Here is a 20,115-nt window from a genome sequence, read left to right as displayed (position 1 = left end):
CAGAATTCTAGTTATCTCAACTAGACTTCTAATAGACATAACTAGAAAATTCTGATTCGTCCATTTTCCATCAGAATTACTTTAATCGAACCAGATCATTTTTCTCAGTGTAAATATTTTTAAATCATTATTTATTGATTAGAATATGTAGTACATTTATATTATTGAGTGCGAAATAAAAATATTGATGTTATGTTATTTTTAGTTTGTGTCAAGTGAAAGTTTGACTTAAATTTTTTATAAAATATATATGTCATTACTTATATACAGTACTTTTTATAGAGATCTTAATCAAATGTTACAATTTTTATTATTATTCTAATATTCTAATAAGATAAACTTCTAATTAGTAATAAACACAAAACAAAATCGCTTTTGTCTCTAAGTTTCCTCTAAGAACTTAAATCTAGTTTGAGGACTCGAGCTCGAGAGTCTCTCAAGAGCTTAGGTTGTATTATACACTCACGTGTGTAATTCGTCTGGTGCATACGCACTAAATCACCGTGTTATCTGTATTGATTTAACACATAAGTATCTCTGGCATCTACATCGATGCGTCTGCATTAGAATTAGCATTATACGTGCGATACTACAATAGTTTTTTAATCGCATTATGTTTAATACTGGTAAGTATTCCCTGATGAAATCGGAAGAATCCGTGAATTGCAACAGTATTCAATTGTTCTAAAATTATACTCTTCCGTATGATATATATTAATTTTCGCAATCATGAAAAGATACATACAGATTCCAAGAACAAGATATTAGTCCATTATTACTGAAGTTGCTTCATTTTACGGCGTCGTGCTCGCAAATTTGCACAAACGACCTCAACAAAGTACATACGGCAAAGTGCGCTTGCAAAATTATATCGAGAGAAATACGATATATATTCCTTCCGGTCCATCATATCGTGATTACTCGAAAGTGACGGATGCATATTGCAAATTTCGGAAGCTTCGTTGACTTGTGGCTGGAACTTACATGCGGCACGATCCAGCAACAGGCGCTACGCGCGAGAGAAGAGCCAGAGGGAGGGGCGATTCCAACAAACGATGTCGGACTTCGGAGTAGATGTTAATGTAGTATGTGTGTGACAACGGGATTGACAACATGGATACGACTGACCTAGGAGGAGGTGTGTTTGAATCTTATTTTCGATAATATCGCACCGGAGAAGACCGCGACGGTTGTTGAAACAGTTTCGCACACGATGCGAGGATGGTGTTGACCCGCGCATCCGGGGGAAATTGGGAGAGAAACGACGTGGACCGACGAGAGATGAAAAAAATTTTAGAGAAACAGGAAATGGGAGACGGGCGGCGAACACACGGGTGCATTTGGTGTGCTTTTTCCACCTCGTTTCTTCTCCTCTATTTCCGCTTTTTTCCTCATTTGGTGCTCTCCGCGCTTCGCCGCGAATGCGAGAATTGTCGCACTGTGAAAAACGGAGAATGTGCGGAAATCACATAGGCTAGGATGTTCTCTGCGTCTGGATGTTCTCTGTGTCGATCCATCCCACGATAAATGATGAGCGAGAAAACCCGTGGCCGTTTTGGTGAAGAAAGTGCTCAGTTAAAAATACATACAAGCGCAATCCCCTTATTGTATTCGTGATATTCGTGACACTATACGAAGTCAATAATATCTCAAAGCATACATTTTTTCATTTTGTCATTCTCTTTCATTTTCTTCATTTTCTGCATCTGTCAAATTTCACCACTTGCCTTTCTCATTTTGTTTTTTTTTCTCTTTGAGTGTACGCGATACTCGATCATAATGCTTGCAGATTTTAATGATTAAACCTGAAAGACCTCTTTCCATTTTTGTTTTATTTAATTTTTTTATTTTTTTCTTCATTTTATTGTGCTCTAATTCCAGCACAATATTCTCAAAAAAAAAATTTACTCTTTGCTTTCTTTCCTTTTCCCTTTATTTCTAAAATTACTAGATGACATCGCATTTTCATGAATAACATTGAATGCTTGTGTCTCATAAATATATGTTTGTATATTAAAGAGAATTATTCATTCAAATATCATTTAGATTTGCAAACTCAAAAATTCATTAAAGTGTAGTCTCAAATGTATTTATGAAGTGTTCCATGTGAGTAGATGCAAATAATTTCTAAGTATTTCGCTATATGTATATGCAGATGTATTTTATTTACAGATGAAATATTGCTTGTGTGCATATATTGCTTCTTGTATATTTTATTACATTATATGGCACTCTTTTGTTTATATTGTTTATGCACGAAAATAAATCGCCAACTATGCATGTATTCATACAAAACTTGATTTATTACCTAATTTAAAAATTGCAAATAAATATTGACTACTTAAAAACTATGAAATAATTTATCAACTTTTATTGAGTTCTTTTACAAATCTTTTCAAAAATGACGGGAGACATGTCATAGGAAGATAAATTATTTTGTGGAAGATAAATTATTCGACACGTGTGAACTACGCAAGTAGTATATATTTTATTCATATTAACACACACAATTCAGCAAAATTAAAATAATTTATGTCACCAATAAAAGCGTCGAATTTAACTCGACGATCACTATCAAACATATAATATAATTAGAGTATTCTCTTTTCCAGTAAAATGTCAAACATATTCTGGTTATGTAAAATGCAAAAATAAATTTTCAGCGAATTGTCGAAAATATCATTTTTATTATAAATGTATCTGTTATTTTCAAGCAAATCGATCAGAATTAATTAGGTTATTTAAATGTCCGAAAATAGTTAAAAAGCTTATAAATTTTCTGAAAATGTTTCTCAAAATATTTTTTAAATTATTTGAGACTTGCCATTAATAGGCTTACAAAAGTTGTAAGCCTATTAATAGCATATTAACATTGACAATGTAAACAGTGTAAAAATTTATCTCTGCACTGTATTTTTCAAATAAAACATTCGCTTACATTAATCTTTAATAAATATAATATTCGCAAAAGTATATAATTAATGTAATATTGTGGACATAATTAACGTATTAAAGCTATAGTTCAGCGAAAAAGTTTTGAGCCGAGAACGACGGGAAGCTTTAGATAGCTTAAAGCAACTCATTAAGCATCATCATTAAATAGAATTAATGAATTAATGAATTAATAAAAACGCTCATCATCCTAACATGTTCTTTGTCATTTACTAGTATGACAATTCACCCAATTCGCAGCATCCAATTAACACATAAATCGGACAACTCATAGTCACATTTTTTGAAAAAAAAAGATACTTTTTTATTTTTTTAGTCAAAAAAAGGATATTTACTCAAGAATATCAATTCTTTCATGTGTTCTAATATTTATTGTAAACAGGCAATATTAAGAAAATAGATCAATATTTTGAATAATTGATTATATACAAATGAGATTTATTATTTCTTATGAATATTTTTTTCATAAAAACATATTGGAATAATTGATATTAGATATTTTTTAGAAAATATATTTGGGATAAAAAATTACAGATTAATTATACATTAATTATCAATCATCGTAATTACACGGAAATTAGTAACACTATACTTGATGTTGATCAGAGTTTTAACGCTGCTTAATTTGATTACGATGACAACATTTATAAGTTAATAAAAGTGTGTGTGCACCCTTTCAATCAATTTAAATGACATACGGTTCGAATAGAATTTAGACAAATATAATAAAGTCGAGTCAATCGAAGGTCTGTATAAAAGTATTGAATAAAAGTCGACAATATTTTTTTGTTTAAAAATATTAATAATTTTAAAAAGAAGTAAAGAACATTTTTCATCCCTTATCACCATTATAATTCATTTATTATCATTATGATTCTTATTACGCTATCGATTTAAATCTCTTCTGTCTTTCGCAAAGTTCGATTACGCGAAATGCGCGACGATAATTAATGTAAACCATTCATTTACGTCTCCTACGTCACGATATTGTATTTACAGTGTTCTCTGTGGCCATAATATATATCATAAAGATGCCGAGGCTACGATTAAGATATATCCACACAAACTTGCACAACCACATAAACGTACGCATAAAGAAAAATTATCCAATCACATTTTACATGCGTCTTTATAGGAGAAATGTGATTGGATAATTTTCTTTATGCATACGTTTATGCGGCTATGAAAATTTAAGTGGATATACCCTTAATACCTTCGCAGAAAGGAAAGCAATTAAGGGAAAAATCGTGGGATTAAAAGGATTTTAAAGCTACACTAAAGGCGCGAAGGAATTTCTGTTAATTGCGGGGACATCGCGCTGATTATCGACGATTCGGCAGTTAACCGATTATCCGTCCATCCGTCCATCGGCCACCGTCCGCCGGCAACTTGCGCCGCGCCCTTCCGACCAAACGAATCGCCGTAGAGCCCGGGAGAGTCGTTGAGTCGTCGTGATATATCTACGTTTATACGACGTACATTAGACATGAATGGCATCTGTTCTGCCAAGTTGAATGAGAGCAATTTAACTTCTTTAGGCTGCTTAATCGGTAGGAAGTCACATCCAGTCACATAGCGATATATACCGGTAAGAGGCACCAATACGCACACGTTCGCATGATCGTCTCCTCGAGACAAGAAGAGAAAAAAGACAGGGAAGGGGCAGAAAAAATTAAAATATTAAAATATATGTAATCTTTATATATAAATAAAAATATTGTTGACAATCTTTTATCATCGTGCAACGCGACAGTCGCGTCGTTACGGATAAGGCGACGGTGTATGTAATTAAGTAATCCGGCACGAACTTACCGCCATTATTTTGGCGATATTTAATCTATTAAAAGGATAATTTAGATTGGACGCACATCGCGGTGATCCGATAAAATGCTTGAAGTGAGCGAGATTGATAATTCAGAAAAAGAGCGATCATTGCAAGTGCCGTCTGAATAAATAATGCCTATTCTCTATTATTGGAAAGTATTTTTCACGATATATCTTAATTACTTGTTTCATCTATCTTGTCACATTTACAGAATGATTTATCGTTGTCCCGTTTAATAACTGTTGATTCTAGTTGAAGCAGAAATTCGTGATCACAATAAGACAGCGGCTGCGTAACATTCGCGTCAATAAAATTGGCAATTTTTCAAAATAAAGAGAGATTTTTTTTTTTGGAATCTTTAATGTGAAAAATTCGGAATTTATTTCTAAATTTCTAAATTTTTTTCGCAATCCACACGGAGAGAATTTTGTTTTAAAATTGATCCCGAAAATATGGTAGTTGCGGTAATACATTATTTTAAAGATTTTTATGCACTTTAGTAAAATTAATCAAACTTATTTTATACTTTATCGTAGTTTTATTGATGAACGAGGGAGATTTCCATTAAAAAATTCTTGGAAATACAATGTTGTCCCACTAATATCATATTTTCAGGGTAAACTCTAAGAAAAAAGAAATTCTCTTCGTGCATGATTTTCCGTCATACAAAAATTTACGTGTCACATGTCGATATATCTCCAAATACCGATACCATATACACGCGAGAGAAAAGTCTATCCTGACAAGATACGTTTCAAAATAGAAAAATTTTTCAGTTCTTTTTTAAATCGGCGACATGACATCCGGATGAAAACCCGACAATCGGATAGTGGAATCGATCGATACTTTCCAAAAATGGAGGGAACGTGTATCTCGCGACACAAGTTCGACAGTTCGGTAAACGGTCTGTGAAGTGTCGCCTTTGAGAATTCGCTCGCTAAAATTGACGCTAACGAGCTGGTCGGTCAGTACATTCGCGTGCGTGTACGTGATCAATCGTATACATTTTTCGCAGGCTTTTAGGGTTACTTCTGTGCCACGGGCTCCGTTCGCCAAATAATTCGCCAAATAATTCGGTACGACACGACGGTTCCATAAAATTGAAGTAATGGCGGACGGTAACGAGACGTTTCCTACTTGGCGTATCGTTATCTTACCACCACACGATCCGATTTGGACCGTCATACCGTCGCGCTGCCGACGTTGCGTCGACCATCCGTGTGCCCGGTGCATATGCGTGACATTTCGTGTCAGCGTTCAGCGTTTCAGCGAGAACGTTCCTATTCGGCGAGTCAACGTACGTGCTAATATACCGATTTCGTAACCACCTCCTCGATCTACCTCCTCGTTACACCACGCGCCTCTCCGTTCCCTCTTAGCGCCAGAACGAGCTGCCGGCAGACTCTAAAAAGATAATGGTTAACTTTAAGCTCTTCCCTCGGCTCTTATCGTATTAACCCATGAGCAGAGTCGTGTGATGCCGAGGAAAAAGCCTCTGCTTTACATTAAAGCAGCAAACACGTAATTGACGACGTTTTATATCGTTAATATCTCGCGAACGCGCGTGACGTAAACCCGCGCTCGTGGAGATTACCGAAAACGCTTGGAAAATCCTCTTCTGCGTCGCGATCTATAAATGGATACCACGCTGTGTGTCCGATTTAGTTAATACGCACTGTACCTGTACCTCGCATTATGCAATGGCAAAAAAATCCATTTCATCGTATACGAGTGTGTCTAGGTGCGGTACATCCGGTACATTCGGTTATTATGCGGTTGCAACGAATGAGCACAAGGTGCGGCGAAAATCGTGCCTCGAAGTGGGAGGATCGATCACGAAAAAAGTAAACAGAGAAATCGCGGAATAAAAAATGTACAAATACAGGTTTCTCGACGGAAGCTTCATCTTCAAGCAAATTCATCTCAAATATGTAGACTTCATTAAAATAGATATTTTGTGATATTATACAATATCATGATACAGTAAATTGTCCAGATTTGATCCAACTACGGTAGGGTTGATTTATGCGATAAGCTTAAAAATTTAAATGTCTCTTGATAAAAAAAGAATGAAAGAAAATAAGTCTAATTACATCCAATGATAATGCTTGTGATGTCGACGAAGCAGGGTTGGGAAAATTATTTTTAAAAAGTAACTCGTTACCACAATTCGTTATTCTGGAAAAAGTAACCCGTTAGCAGTATCGTCACTAAAGAGTATCGATTCATTACAATTTCCGTTATTCCATTGCTTTTTTATCGAATTCTGATGATCTTTTTTTAGACTGACATCCAATTTGTCGCTAATTGACCAATTCTTTTGAACTGGTCAATTACACGAGATCCGTAATGGTTATGATTAATTGCAACATGATCAAACATAACGCTCCCTTTTCAAACTCGTGTATGCACGTTCTATACATATGTACTTCTATAAAGTAACGGTAAAATTAACGATTATATTCATTATCGTTATCCAAAAAATATAACTGCATTATTATTATTATTATTATTATTATTATTGTTACTAATAAAAAATATAACGTCGTTACCAATTTGTTATTTAATAAGTAACAATAACGGTAACGACATTACAAGTAATACATTACTTCCTAACTCTGCGATGAAGTAACTCAAAGGTACTTCCGTTGTAAGGTCAATGCTCCCGTATGAAACGCAGTGTTTGTCACTCGAATTTGCTAATAAAATTTCTTCGCAATGAAAACGAGAAATGACTCAAATGAAATTATTTATTCAAGCTTTCGGCAAAAATTTTAGAGAATATGAATGCGAGTATGCTGATGATTGCTACAATTGTGTCGTATTGTGAATTTTATTCAAAAGGTGACTTACGTTTTTAGGTATAAATTGTACGCCACCGGCTATAGAAGATTTTCCACACGACTTGTTTGATGAAGAGCAAAGACAAGGCGGTGCCGTTGTTGTACACGTCATCGTGTCGCTTTATTTATTTATCGCTTTAGCAGTAGTATGCGATAAATTCTTCGTACCTGCTGTAGAAAAAATATGTCACGGTAAGGGTTGCATTTATATCTCTTTCGCTAACTTTCTACGCTTGCGCGTGTATTAAGGACTGAAAAGTTTAAATACCGTTTAGCTTTGCTTCTGCGAACTTATGAAATTTTCAAAATGACATAAAAAAAAATGCATAGTATAATTTGAAAATTAAAAAATTGATTGATTGTATTTCAGTCATACAAGACATATATTAAAGGCGCTATATCTTTTCAATTATAGATCTGTTTGATAAGAACCAAATATAATGAAATTTAGATTATTGAAAATAAATTAAATAAGAATCTGTCTCTTATTTAATTTATTCTTATCGGTATACATTTCGTTTATATTTGGTTCTTATCAAACAAATCTGTAATTAAAAAGACAAATCAAGTCGCAGCGCGGAGTTCATGAGACTGAAAAATTTTGTAAATTTGCATATGAATATTATCTAACATTGAGATCAAAAATAAAATTAAAATGCCTATACACTAATAAATTTTAACAAATAAATAACGAAACTCTCTTCTTGGATTAATCTCGAGTCAAATTTAATAAAGTTTTATTTTATCATTTAATTACCAAGATAATTAAAACTGAATAAAACTATATTTTTTTATATTAATTATCTTGATTAAATTTTAAGAGTTTAATTTTGTTAATTTTGCTAAACTTGAATATCTGTCTTATTTTAAAAACTGAGAGAGCGAAAGTATGATGCATAAGTGCGAGCGTGGCTAATATAGGAAAAAAGTAGTAGTATAAATTAATTACGAAAATACAAATCTAGTCTGTTGTCGTGATATACTTTAACAGATTATTATCCAGTAAAGTATATCATGGCAGTAGACGATAGATCAGGTTCGCATTTTTCTAGCGCTTCTTTTTCCCATTGTGCCAAAAGTCCTAGAAAAATTCACTTTACTATCACTGACAATAAAGATGTAGTGGTGACTTCTCTTATATGCCTGTGGTGCGCACGCTGATTGTACACAGTCATATGGTCACCACTGTTTAAATGTCGATTCCAAATGACGATTTTTAGAGGAGTTCTCTTGGCAAAGAATACTTTCGGTGGTTTGCCATTGTCTTCCGAGAGGAGCTACGAATGTTCGAAAAATTTTTCGGTTCTGCCTAGAATCGAATCTAAAATCTTCTCTGATATAGCAGTCTCGTTCGCTGCCACTACGCTACGCTCGCATTTATACATCATATACATCTTATATATAAAGACTGATTATTATAGCAGTTTTCTGTTAAGTAAAGTATCTTTGTTTCTTCTTAATTGTAGACTCTCGCTTATAAACGCACTATACGTAGACAGACACGCGCGTAAAGATATTTATTTAAAGCTGGCACAAGTGATGCCAATCGATCTTCGCAAAACGTAGCTAAAGTGTAGATCAGATCAAAGGAGATTTTGGCACGCTTAGCAATATCGAACTAATTTCATGCAACCGTTTAGATACGCGAGATGCGGCTGTCGAATCGATGCCCATGCTGCAGCATATCTGCGTCATTGCGGGCGCCAGGCACATCTTCAATCATTATAACAGTTCCTCATTCTGTTCTCGCGACATTTCTTGAAATACGATCAGTCTGTTCTATTCTCGTTATCACAACGCTAAACGTAACCATCCGAGGTCTGAGTTCAATTTGCGCAAATAGGAATGTCGTGTTTGTTAAGTGTCAAAAGAGGATCAGATGATGGTCATATTGCTCGCTAAATGTACGATGAGCACACGTTAAAAAAATATGTCTGACGCTTTTCTTACATTTGAATTTTAGAATAATTTATTTGCTATTAACTGAAATCTTTTTTTTAGCGAAAAAGAAAACTTTCTTGACTAGAATCTTTATAGATTCAAAGACTTTATGTAACAGTATGCGAATTTTTTCTTTATTCTTTTTTAGACTAGTTGCGGAAAGATTCGTGGTAAAGAATATTTTACCCCAAGAATATTCGGTGATTCACACTTTGCACGCAAAATATATGTGTAGAAAATTATAAAGGTAAATCAAGGCCGACGTTGCATTTCAGCACTCTCGATGTCAAAAGACGTAGCCGGTGCGACGTTTATGGCGGCGGCGACGTCGGCCCCAGAATTATTCGTGAATGCCATCGGAACATTCATCACGGAAGGTGACATTGGCGTCGGGACGATAGTAGGTTCCGCAGTATTCAACATCCTGGCTGTCCCAGCTTGCTGCGGCATCGGTGCGGGAATGGTAAGTTGCCAAGTGTGTCCTATAGTTTTAAGAAATCTAATAGATACGAAAAGTACGAAAAAAGAAAGTTAGCTATATTTCAAAAAATTTACAATACTATACGTGACGTTCAAGAGACACAGTAGTGTTTCGCAAATACACGTAGCTCAAAATTAGAATATACGATTAGGATACTTTTTGCGGAAATAAATGCAAGTTTAATAAACGTATGTATATATTTTTAAAACAGATTGTTATATGAATAAATATATTTTAATTTTCATTTATATTGCGATATTTCCAACTTCAGATACAAGTGATAAGCCATCTACCTACAATTACGTAATTAAATTTGAAGGTGATAGTACATTTTCTCATATTTTTTAATAGTGTATTTGTATTTTAGCATATTTTTTACTTTAAATAATTATGAGTAAATGACAGCAGACGAACTTTATCGAATAGATACGTATCAAATTGATAACAGATTGATTAATAATTGATAGCGATGTGCGTAAAAAAATGCATTATGATACGTAATCAATGTTATCGAAGGAAATATATTTATATAAATATCGTATACGTAAATTATATTAACGTAAATTTCGCATGAAATTAAACAAAAAGCGAAATTATTTATTTCTAAGTTTAGCACATTCTGCATTTTTTTGGTAATAATCTTAGATTTATTGTAAATTTTATGATTATAACAATATTATACATTATATGTATATAAAACATTAACATTGAATATTTGTGTTGTAATTTCGCAAATAATAATTATTTTTCTTTTCATATACAGTTGGTGCCTTTAGATTGGTGGCCTGTCAGTAGAGATTGTCTCGCTTACGGTGTCACAGTCGCAATTTTGATATGCATTATACACGACGAGCGGGTGGAATGGTACGAAGCATTAACATTGGTGCTGTTGTACATTGTTTATATTGCCGTGATGTATTGGGATAAATCGTTCCAGCGGTGTACAAGATTCCGTACGAACGACGATCAAATATCTTCAGACGGCCCACGAGTTACAACAGGTAAGATCGTTATTTCAATCTCACATTTTTTAATTTTTTAGATTTTTTAATTTTAATAGATTATCGTTATTTTTCGATTTTACTTCTACTTGTCTGAATGTTGTTTAAATTAAATTGATTTCATGTCGATGAGACATTCGTGACTGTATAGCATTTTTACAATAAAATCTCCACTACTTTCAATCACGTTTTTTGACAACCGAGTTTCAAGAATTTAACTTAAAAAAATTTAAATCTTTATAATCATTTTAATAATAGTAATAAGAATTTTTAAAAGAATAAAAATAAAATTTTGAATTATGATAATTTCGGATTTCTACATAAAATGTAAAATATATAAATAATGTATGTTTCTCACAGATTCTAGCGACATTCACTTACCAAGAACGGACAAATTACAATCTCCTGGCGATCGTGTGGAACAGATAGCCACTATCGACGTTCCGCTACAAAATGGTGGGACGAAAACGCAGGAAGAGAATCCAGAGCCTGGTAAGTTTGTTTCCTTCTAAATTTTTTTAATACACGACATTTATAATACGACATTCATGAACGGTTTGTTACGTAAAATATAATTTGTCGCGTAGAATTTATTACATTAGTCACATATACAAATATTTACTTTTCTAGTCTAATCTAATCAAATCGATTTCTATGATTGTCAGTGGTATTGACAATATCTTCCATGCAGCTGAGACGTATTTTGAAATAACGGTATTTGCGAATAACATGGTAAAGTGATGCGTAATATATTTCGTGACAATCACTTGATCGGTCAAGTACAATTAAGCACTTGTGAGTGGAAATTTCCAGACAGTTAATTACTATCAAAATCCAGAGATTGAATATTTAAATTTGACAAGTTTGGCTAACAAGCATCGATATATTTTACGTAAATGTTATGTAATTTTACAATTTCATCAGATCACAATTTTATCTTAAGATGCTTATAAAAACACTACGAACATAAACAAGAAACAATATATCTGTCGAATTTGAAAATCTCATAACATGTATAACAGATTACGAATACGAGCTCTTGGTGTGGCCAGCGCATGCTGGATGGTTAAGGAAGACGACTTGGGTCACAACATGGCCCATTCATCTAGTATTCATGTGCACAATTCCCGATTGTGAGAAGCCACGATTCAAGAATTGGTTCCCGATCACGTTCCTGATGTGTATTATATGGATTGGATCACTCAGCTATGTAGTAGCGTGGATGATCACTATAATCGGTGAATGATCATTTTAATTTGAAGCTTAAATGCGAACAAACATATCGTCGAATATCAAAATAATTTGTGAAAGATATTTGATAAAATTTTACGTAACTATATTGATTCCAAATCGAAGTTTATTCTACTTGAAAAAATAAGTTATCTTCGTCATGTCGCTCTCTCGCTATGTAAAAAACGGAAAAAAAGAAAATTGTAATGAAATAATCTTATTATGTAGAATTATTTAAAGATTTGATGTAAACGTATTTTATTCTTTTAGGAGACACGCTGAAGATACCAGATTCCGTAATGGGCATCACTTTTCTCGCGGCAGGAACTAGCGTACCCGAAGCCGTATCGAGCGTAATTGTCGCGAAACAAGGTATACAGATATTAACACATGTACTTATTTTGCTAATGGAAAGATTTTGTCAAAACATTTAAAAGTTTAGCTAGATACCGATCTGAAAAAATTTGGTTGAACCATCACAATTATGTGATACGCTCATACTAGAATATTAAAATTTTTTGCAGCATTACTCATTATGCTTAAGATTTTCACGTAATTATTTTGATGATCCAACAAAATTATTTTTAGATCTAGCTAGATTTTTAGATACTTTAATAAAAACATTCTTTCCATATAATTAATCTTGTAAACGAATATTTACTATAACAGAAAAATTTTGATGTACATTTTTTCATATTCGGATCTCAGCACGATTGTGTGTTTTGTAAAATGGTAATAAGAAATAGCAACGTTCTTTCTATATAATTAATCTTGTAAATGAATATTTACTATGGCAGACAAATTTTGATGTACATTTTTTTTTCATGCTCGGATCTTAGTACGGTTACATGTTTTATAAGATGGTAGTAAGAAATAGCAGTAATGAGAGTACATTCGAGAACTAGAACAAAATTTGAGACGTTAGTGCGATAGAAATGGGTAAAAGCTGTTAGACATCATGAAGAGGAACTCATTTTGATTGAGCTGTAAGAGTGCGAATGGCGCTCGGTAATTTCAAAGGTGCATACCGTGTCGAAATCCGAAAGTTCTATTATTAAAGTTGATAGTTGTTTTCATCTCAAGATCGCCTTAACTTTTCGTCTGCAATCTGGATCTTTCTTGTCCAGCACAAGTTTTTTGTTTACTGTTGTAAGTTCGAAGTTTTCAAGAAAATGCAAAAAATTCAAGGTTACTTTCCAACATTTCTATTACATTGCCAAATAGTTTTTTAAATTTTCATCTGATAAAAACAGAAATTCAAGCGAAAATAAGGAAAAAATAGCTTAAAAATGTATAACTTAACAATAAAGAAACTGAAGAATGAAATTTTACTATTGCCGAAAAAGATTCAGATTGCAGTCGGTGAAGTATATGAATAAAGTCCTAAGATGCCAAAATAGAGCTCTGTGATTATATGAATATTAGCCTAAACATCCGTAAAAGTTACATAACGAAAAAATGGAAATATTTCGATGTCTCCTTCATCTTTTTTTCTCCACTGTATACTTTCTACCATTCCGTTACGCTGTTCAGGACACGGATCAATGGGCATCAGCAATTCAATAGGATCAAACACGTTCGATATACTATTGTGCCTCGGACTACCCTGGCTGATCAAGTCGTCCTTCTCGCCCACGCAGCCCGGCAGGCATTACATAAGTATAAATTCTGGCGGGCTGGAGTACAGCGCGATATCATTGCTGTCGACCCTGATGTTGCTGTACATCGCGTTCGCCTCCAACAAGTTTCAGCTCGACACGAAAGTGGGCCGCGCCTGCCTGTGCATGTACGCCGTGTTCCTCATATTGGCGTCGCTGATCGAGCTCAACGTATTCTTCATGGTAAATCTCCCCACCTGCCAAAGGACGGTGAAATGATCGAGGAAACCCGGACGATGACCCGCTCGTAATAATGACGTACGGGCGCGGCCTCGCTCGCAATCCGCGCCGGAAACGTTCTTTCCCTCCCCCCCCTCCCCTCACCTAAGGACTTACCGAGAGACCCGAGCTTGAGCGAGGGGTGTTTATTTCCAGCTACACGGGACAGCTCACCGTGTGTACAGTTTTAATATCAACAATGTTATCGCCACGTTAGAACCAAGACATGTAATGCATTTTGTATTTACTTACTAAAAAAGTCTCTCACTATCCCCTCCCCCCCCCCCCCCCCGCTTTCTCTTCTCTTCATCTCTATCACAATATTCCAAATTCGTCCTGGGAATCCATCTTCGAATCGTTATATAGGTTGACATTTTTTCGCTTCATGCGACACATACATCTACACAACATACGTTTTTACACATACTTATTAAACACACGCGCGCCTCTTCTCCTTGACTCCCTTATTCTTTCTTTTTCTCACTTTTTCTTACTTTTTATTTTTATTACCAGCTCCCTCTCTCTTTTCTCCACCCCCTCCACCCCTTTTTTCGCTTATTTCTCTCTTAAAGTACGATCACTGTGCTTACGGCCATATTGCGTGCGCCGAAGGATAAACTTACGATTAGCCACAGTAACGAGCCATGGATCTCATGCAACACGATCGAAAGTTCGCCCGGGGATGTGGACGCGTGCAAATTATCATTTACCTCTGAATAATTTGGCAACCGCAGCGAGCGATAGAGCTTGATTCGTAGAAGGGCGCTCTGCGACTGTGTCTAATTGTATATGAATGCGCGAGAAAGACTGCCGGCTCCGTTTAGCATAATCGCAGACCTCGGCATCGGTGTGTGACCGCGAGAATGTGTTTTTACGCGTGTGAAATATCACTCGATTTATCCACCGATCGTGAATCTCATCCACTTCAACGGTATACGCGGCGAAATTTCCATAAAAGGTATACATTTTGCTGTTAATACAAATATAGCGCTGCACAAAATTGCTCGATGGAAGAAAATTTTATTCCCATTTTTTTTTTTTTTTAGCTCTTTCGTATCTCCGCTGAGAATTGCCGGTAGTGAAATTTTACCCATCAAAACAGCGGAGATTCTCCCATTTCGATCACGCGCCTTTTTACGCTGCGAACGTAACTGATGTATAGCAAAACGCACAGATACAGACACAGCATACAGACAGATACACACAGAGCTATATAGACGTACAAACACACATATACACGGAAAGAATAATTTTGTTGAAGTATCTAAAAATTTAGCATGATACAGATCTGAAAAAAATTTTGTTGGATCGTTGAAATAATTATGTGGAACGCTTAAATTTTGATGATAATACTGCAAAAGTTTTAACATTCTAGTTTGAGTGTTCTATATATAATTTTTTTGATCCAAATAAAATTATTTTCAGATCTCCCGTATAGCTTCATTCCAGTAATAATCAGCAGCAACATTCCAAAACATTGTAAACGTTGCAGCAATGTTGCTACAAGCTTTTGTACTGTATGGGCTATATCTAGCTAAATTTTTAAATATTTTAAGATCATTCTTTTCGTGTAGATGCGTACAGATACATATAGACACACAGAGGTACAAAAACACGAATTGAACCGTTTGTAACCGTTTAAATCACGAAAAGAAGCGCGCGATACCTTTCTGCGATACATCTTTCCATTGCGATACACAAATCTGTGACTGTAAATGTGTCTAGATAAAACCGTAACTTAACATTTAATAAAGTACTGTAATAAGTTATTAAAATAATACACAATCAATAAATCGACACTCCTATCTTGTTTCTATAAATATATATACATAAGTAAGGGGTGAATCTTGCTCGAAAAATGTATTATGATATTTTATATATATATATGATCTAACGGACTGTCTTAAAAGTTACGAGAAAGCACCTCAAATTTATGCAAAACAGCAATGCAGAAAAAATGCGTAACTTTTAAGATATCTCTATTTATTCCGTGACATGAAACTTTTGATCGACAGACTTCTGACGTTTTAACGTTTGTTTCCACTAATATATTCTCTAAAATTCTTGAAGTGAAATCTCACTCCAAAAGAGTTAAAATACTGCCACTATTAAAAACGAGTGGAAAATTTGCACTTTTGGATAAGAGTGCAAATTTTTCACTTTTTTCAAATAGCGGTTGTATTTTAACTCTTTTGGAGTGAGATTTTACTTTAAAAAATTAGAGAGTAGATTAACTCTAGTTTAATTTACTCTTCCTTCTTTTCTACTTCTAAGAATTAGAATTAGAATTAGAAAAAAGATAAAAAGTAAGTTAAACCGAAAAAATTAAAATTAATCTACAGAAATGGGTATAAATCAGACAACGTCTAAATCGATCGCGTTTATAAACCGATGTTCATTTCACATCGGAAATTATATATGTTGCATATGATTAAGATGACGCGATTTGATTTCCTGTGTACATCCATTTTTAGTATATTACGATATTCTTACATCTACATAGAAAATTGAACGAAATACGATCCGATAATATATAATGCGCTGCGATTTATTAATTATTTAAAAACAATGCCAACATTGTTTTTAAAATACACATCGACGATAAGTTAACTTATCGAAATTCGAAACGGAGATTCTAGAAATAAATACATTTTCTTTGCACATCATTACATATTCCATAAGAGAGACAGAAAACTCAGATGTGTACATAGAAAACTCGGGGAATAAATGAAATATAACTCCTCCGGTCAATTTCATTTGGATTTTGCTTTCAGAATGTTCAGCGATTACTAAGTTTTCAAAAATCTAGACGCCAAAGATACTACCGTCCATAAATCTCGATCCGCTATTTTAGTTAAGCCATGTAGACATTGGCGAACATGAAACTGACACCTTTCAACATTCGCGAAGACATTAATATGAGAATAAATAACGTGAAATTTATGTCACGTGTGTCACCGTGCCGGCGGATCTTTCTCGCAATATATCCGCTATATCCGCTTCGAGAGTTCGATCGATGGACGGGACGGAAAATCAAACGTGGGATGACTCAATAAAGAACGATAGTCATCCTACGGATATCGGGCGCAATTTTATTTAAAGTCCACGTTAGATATATACGTTTTCCCCGCTTATACACACCGAGGGTTTCTGAAAATTCGGGGCCTTGGCACTGATTCAACGATCGAGTTTACTAGCGTCTGGCTCCTCATCTCGCGGGACCCGCAATGTATGAGAAGATACGAGTCGGTCGAGACGTTGGTAACGCCAACTGCATAAATTTCTTAACTTATTCCAACTGTTTCTGCGTCTGTGAAATCTGTCCGCCACTTGCAGGTACGTATATATATATATATATATACACGATTTTGTATATTATTTCTTGAAGGGGCGAGTATTATACGAGTGTCAACGCATGCTCCCAAGATAATACGCCAATAGTCTAGTCTAGATGTCTTTATGATATCTGTTATGTTTTTTACGATAAGCCACTATATCTTATCAAGTCTTATTAAGTCGTAAGAAATTGACCAGTCACAGTCGAATGCGGAAAGAATAATCGACTATGGTTAATTTCCTACGGCTTAAAACTTAGATAATGACTTATTATGACTAACTATGGAATATTGTAGAAAGCATGTATGTCTCAAATGACGTCTTTTAGATGTACATGTTGTCTGGACCGTTGATAATTAGAGGTCTGTTTTTTATTTCTACACTAGACTGCACCAGAACTTTCTTTCTCGCTTTCGCCAAATATCAAACATATATCTATTTCATTTTAAATTTCAAAAGCGCACTAGTTTAGTTATAAAAAATAGATCTCAGCGTTGGAATTTATAGATCGACGACAGATACGTATATTAAAACCATTGTCTCAGTCCATTCATTCCTCTTGCATCGTTTTTAATTTATCAAGCCTTACATTTTACAATTATCCTCAACATACACGCATTGAGCTTGCGTGACAGTTAATGACGGTCGCGTGTGTTGCAAGCGGATTTTTAGGTGTGCACAGCATCGACCGATCAAGCTTCGCTCGATGTTAGTTTTTCTGTCTTCAAAGGAAGGTCTTCGCGACTGCGAGAAACATCGCTCACGACTAACAATCCGCGTTTCGCTAATCGGCGTTGTCTCCGTCGCGGTACGTCAGCATAGGCATATGAGCTCGTTCACTGTGAGCGTAAATTAGGGTACAAACTGCAACGGTGGAGGAGGAGGCGGGGGTCAGTTGCGTGTCGGCGCGGCGGATCTGCAATGCGGCGTTGCCGTTGAGACCGTTGATTCACAAAACCCTTCTTCCTACGCCGATTATACCTCCGTTCGTATGTGTGCGTGCTTGTATATGTGCGATTGTGTCGGACGTGTCCGCGCGCGCGCGCGCGCGCGCGCGAGAAGCGACGCGGGGAGGGATAGCGCTGAACGTGGTTACACACACACACGCACACACACACACGCACACATACGTAGTTCCCCGTCTCTTCAAACACGCTTCTTTTAGAGATGCTTTTTGTCAATAAGCTTATAAGCATAAGTATCCAAAGCATCCAAAGATGCTCTTATCCGAGGAACACACAAGAGTCAATAAAAAATCAATATGACTTTATTTTGACTCTTTAAACGTTTAAACAGTCAACTTTTTTTTACAAAAAATCATTATTTTGATTTACTTTTATGACGTTAAAATAAAATCGTTTCTCTTAATTTGATGTGTTCCTTGATATTTACGTTATATTATTTAATTTACTTTTTGTAAATCGAGAAGAGAGAGTAAGTAATTTTTTAACAAAAGTGAAATTATATTAGAATCGTTTTTTTTTACGATGACTTTCTTTGTAACTCCTTTGCTTATACTATACGATAATGTACCTTAGCTCAGTATGAAGCAGCCTCAATTTATCACATAAGGAAAAATTGACCGCCTTCGGCCTTTATTGGCCTTTTTCTTGGAAAAGGGGATAATAAAAGCCAAAGGCAGACTAACAAAATATTACAATTGCTATAATAAATATTACTTTCCAATAAAATCATTTTCAATTTATGTTTCGTTAGATTATAGAACGTTTGTGTGAAAATATTTTATGGACAAGGCTATATTACTCTTTGGGTGCAAATAAAACAAAATTTTTAGAACATCTTTTTTCATTTATAATTGCCGATAATATCCTAGACTCATTCGTAAGAAAGAAAAGGAAAGATATATATACTTTCTAAAAGTTCTCCGTCGTGGTTGCGTTCAAAGGCGTCAAGATGCGCTTTTGTTTGCCTAATTTATACAAGAGAAGGTGTGCAACCATAGAAAAACGGGCACCGCGGTCGTCGTTCCTGTAGTTTCTCCAAAAGGAAATTTAACGCGCGCATGCGTCGTTGGCGATGCGGAAGATAGAATCTAGAATAATGCTCGATAGAATAATGCTGAGTCGTGCGGTAGCACGACGACGACGAACGTCGCGTTTTCGAAATCATCGAATCGGCAACTTCTTGCCAGTTTCGTTAAACGATATTCGAAGAATAAAAAGAAGTGTCTCTCCCTTTTCTTAGATCGAATTCTTATCGAAGGTCCCTCGATTTGAATTCAGACTGTTCGATTCATTACTGCACACCGCGCGATGTATTATGGCCTATATTCTTGAATCTATACCGCGTATGAAAATCTATAATATAATATGTAAGGTATACTATAATTTTTCGTGTCATTTTTCGAGAATAATATAATAAAAGAGAGGAACATGAGTCATCGTGACATCAAAATGGCGCCAAAATTAATCCGATTAATCCAACTAGACATTTTTCTTAATGCAGGATGAAATGTACAAACAACAAAAAATCCAAAATTAAGATATCATGGAAATCTAAAGCGTCTTTTAAAAAAATGACTTTAAAAGGATTTTAAGGATTTTAAGGATTTTTAAGACATCTCATGTTTTCGGACACGTGTCTTAGGTGCTGTGTGGGAGTTGCAATG

General features: G+C 34.9%; 1 protein-coding gene across 2 annotated transcripts; it reads left to right on the top strand.

Annotated features, from left to right (window-relative positions):
• The first annotated feature begins 1,042 nt into the window (after positions 1-1,042).
• On the top strand, positions 1,043-15,947 carry zyd (sodium/potassium/calcium exchanger zydeco). Of its 2 annotated transcripts, none has more exons than XM_011059527.2 (8): positions 1,043-1,138; positions 7,639-7,812; positions 9,837-10,024; positions 10,806-11,043; positions 11,404-11,535; positions 12,066-12,281; positions 12,544-12,645; positions 13,807-15,947. In XM_011059527.2, the coding sequence occupies exons 1-8, from the start codon at positions 1,114-1,116 to the stop codon at positions 14,148-14,150; spliced, it is 1,419 nt and encodes a 472-aa protein (XP_011057829.1). In that variant the 5' UTR covers positions 1,043-1,113; the 3' UTR covers positions 14,151-15,947. The 2 variants fall into 2 exon arrangements, with proteins under 2 accessions (XP_011057829.1, XP_011057828.1); XM_011059526.2 differs by lacking the exon at positions 1,043-1,138 and adding an exon at positions 5,555-6,074.
• The last annotated feature ends 4,168 nt before the right edge of the window (positions 15,948-20,115 follow it).

This window comes from Acromyrmex echinatior, chromosome 2 (assembly GCF_024713525.1).
Source record: "Acromyrmex echinatior isolate Ae372 chromosome 2, ASM2471352v2, whole genome shotgun sequence".
NCBI classification, from domain to species: domain Eukaryota; kingdom Metazoa; phylum Arthropoda; class Insecta; order Hymenoptera; family Formicidae; genus Acromyrmex; species Acromyrmex echinatior.
The sequence above is the reverse complement of the archived record's forward strand: the minus strand, read 5'-3'. Positions and strand labels throughout refer to the sequence as shown.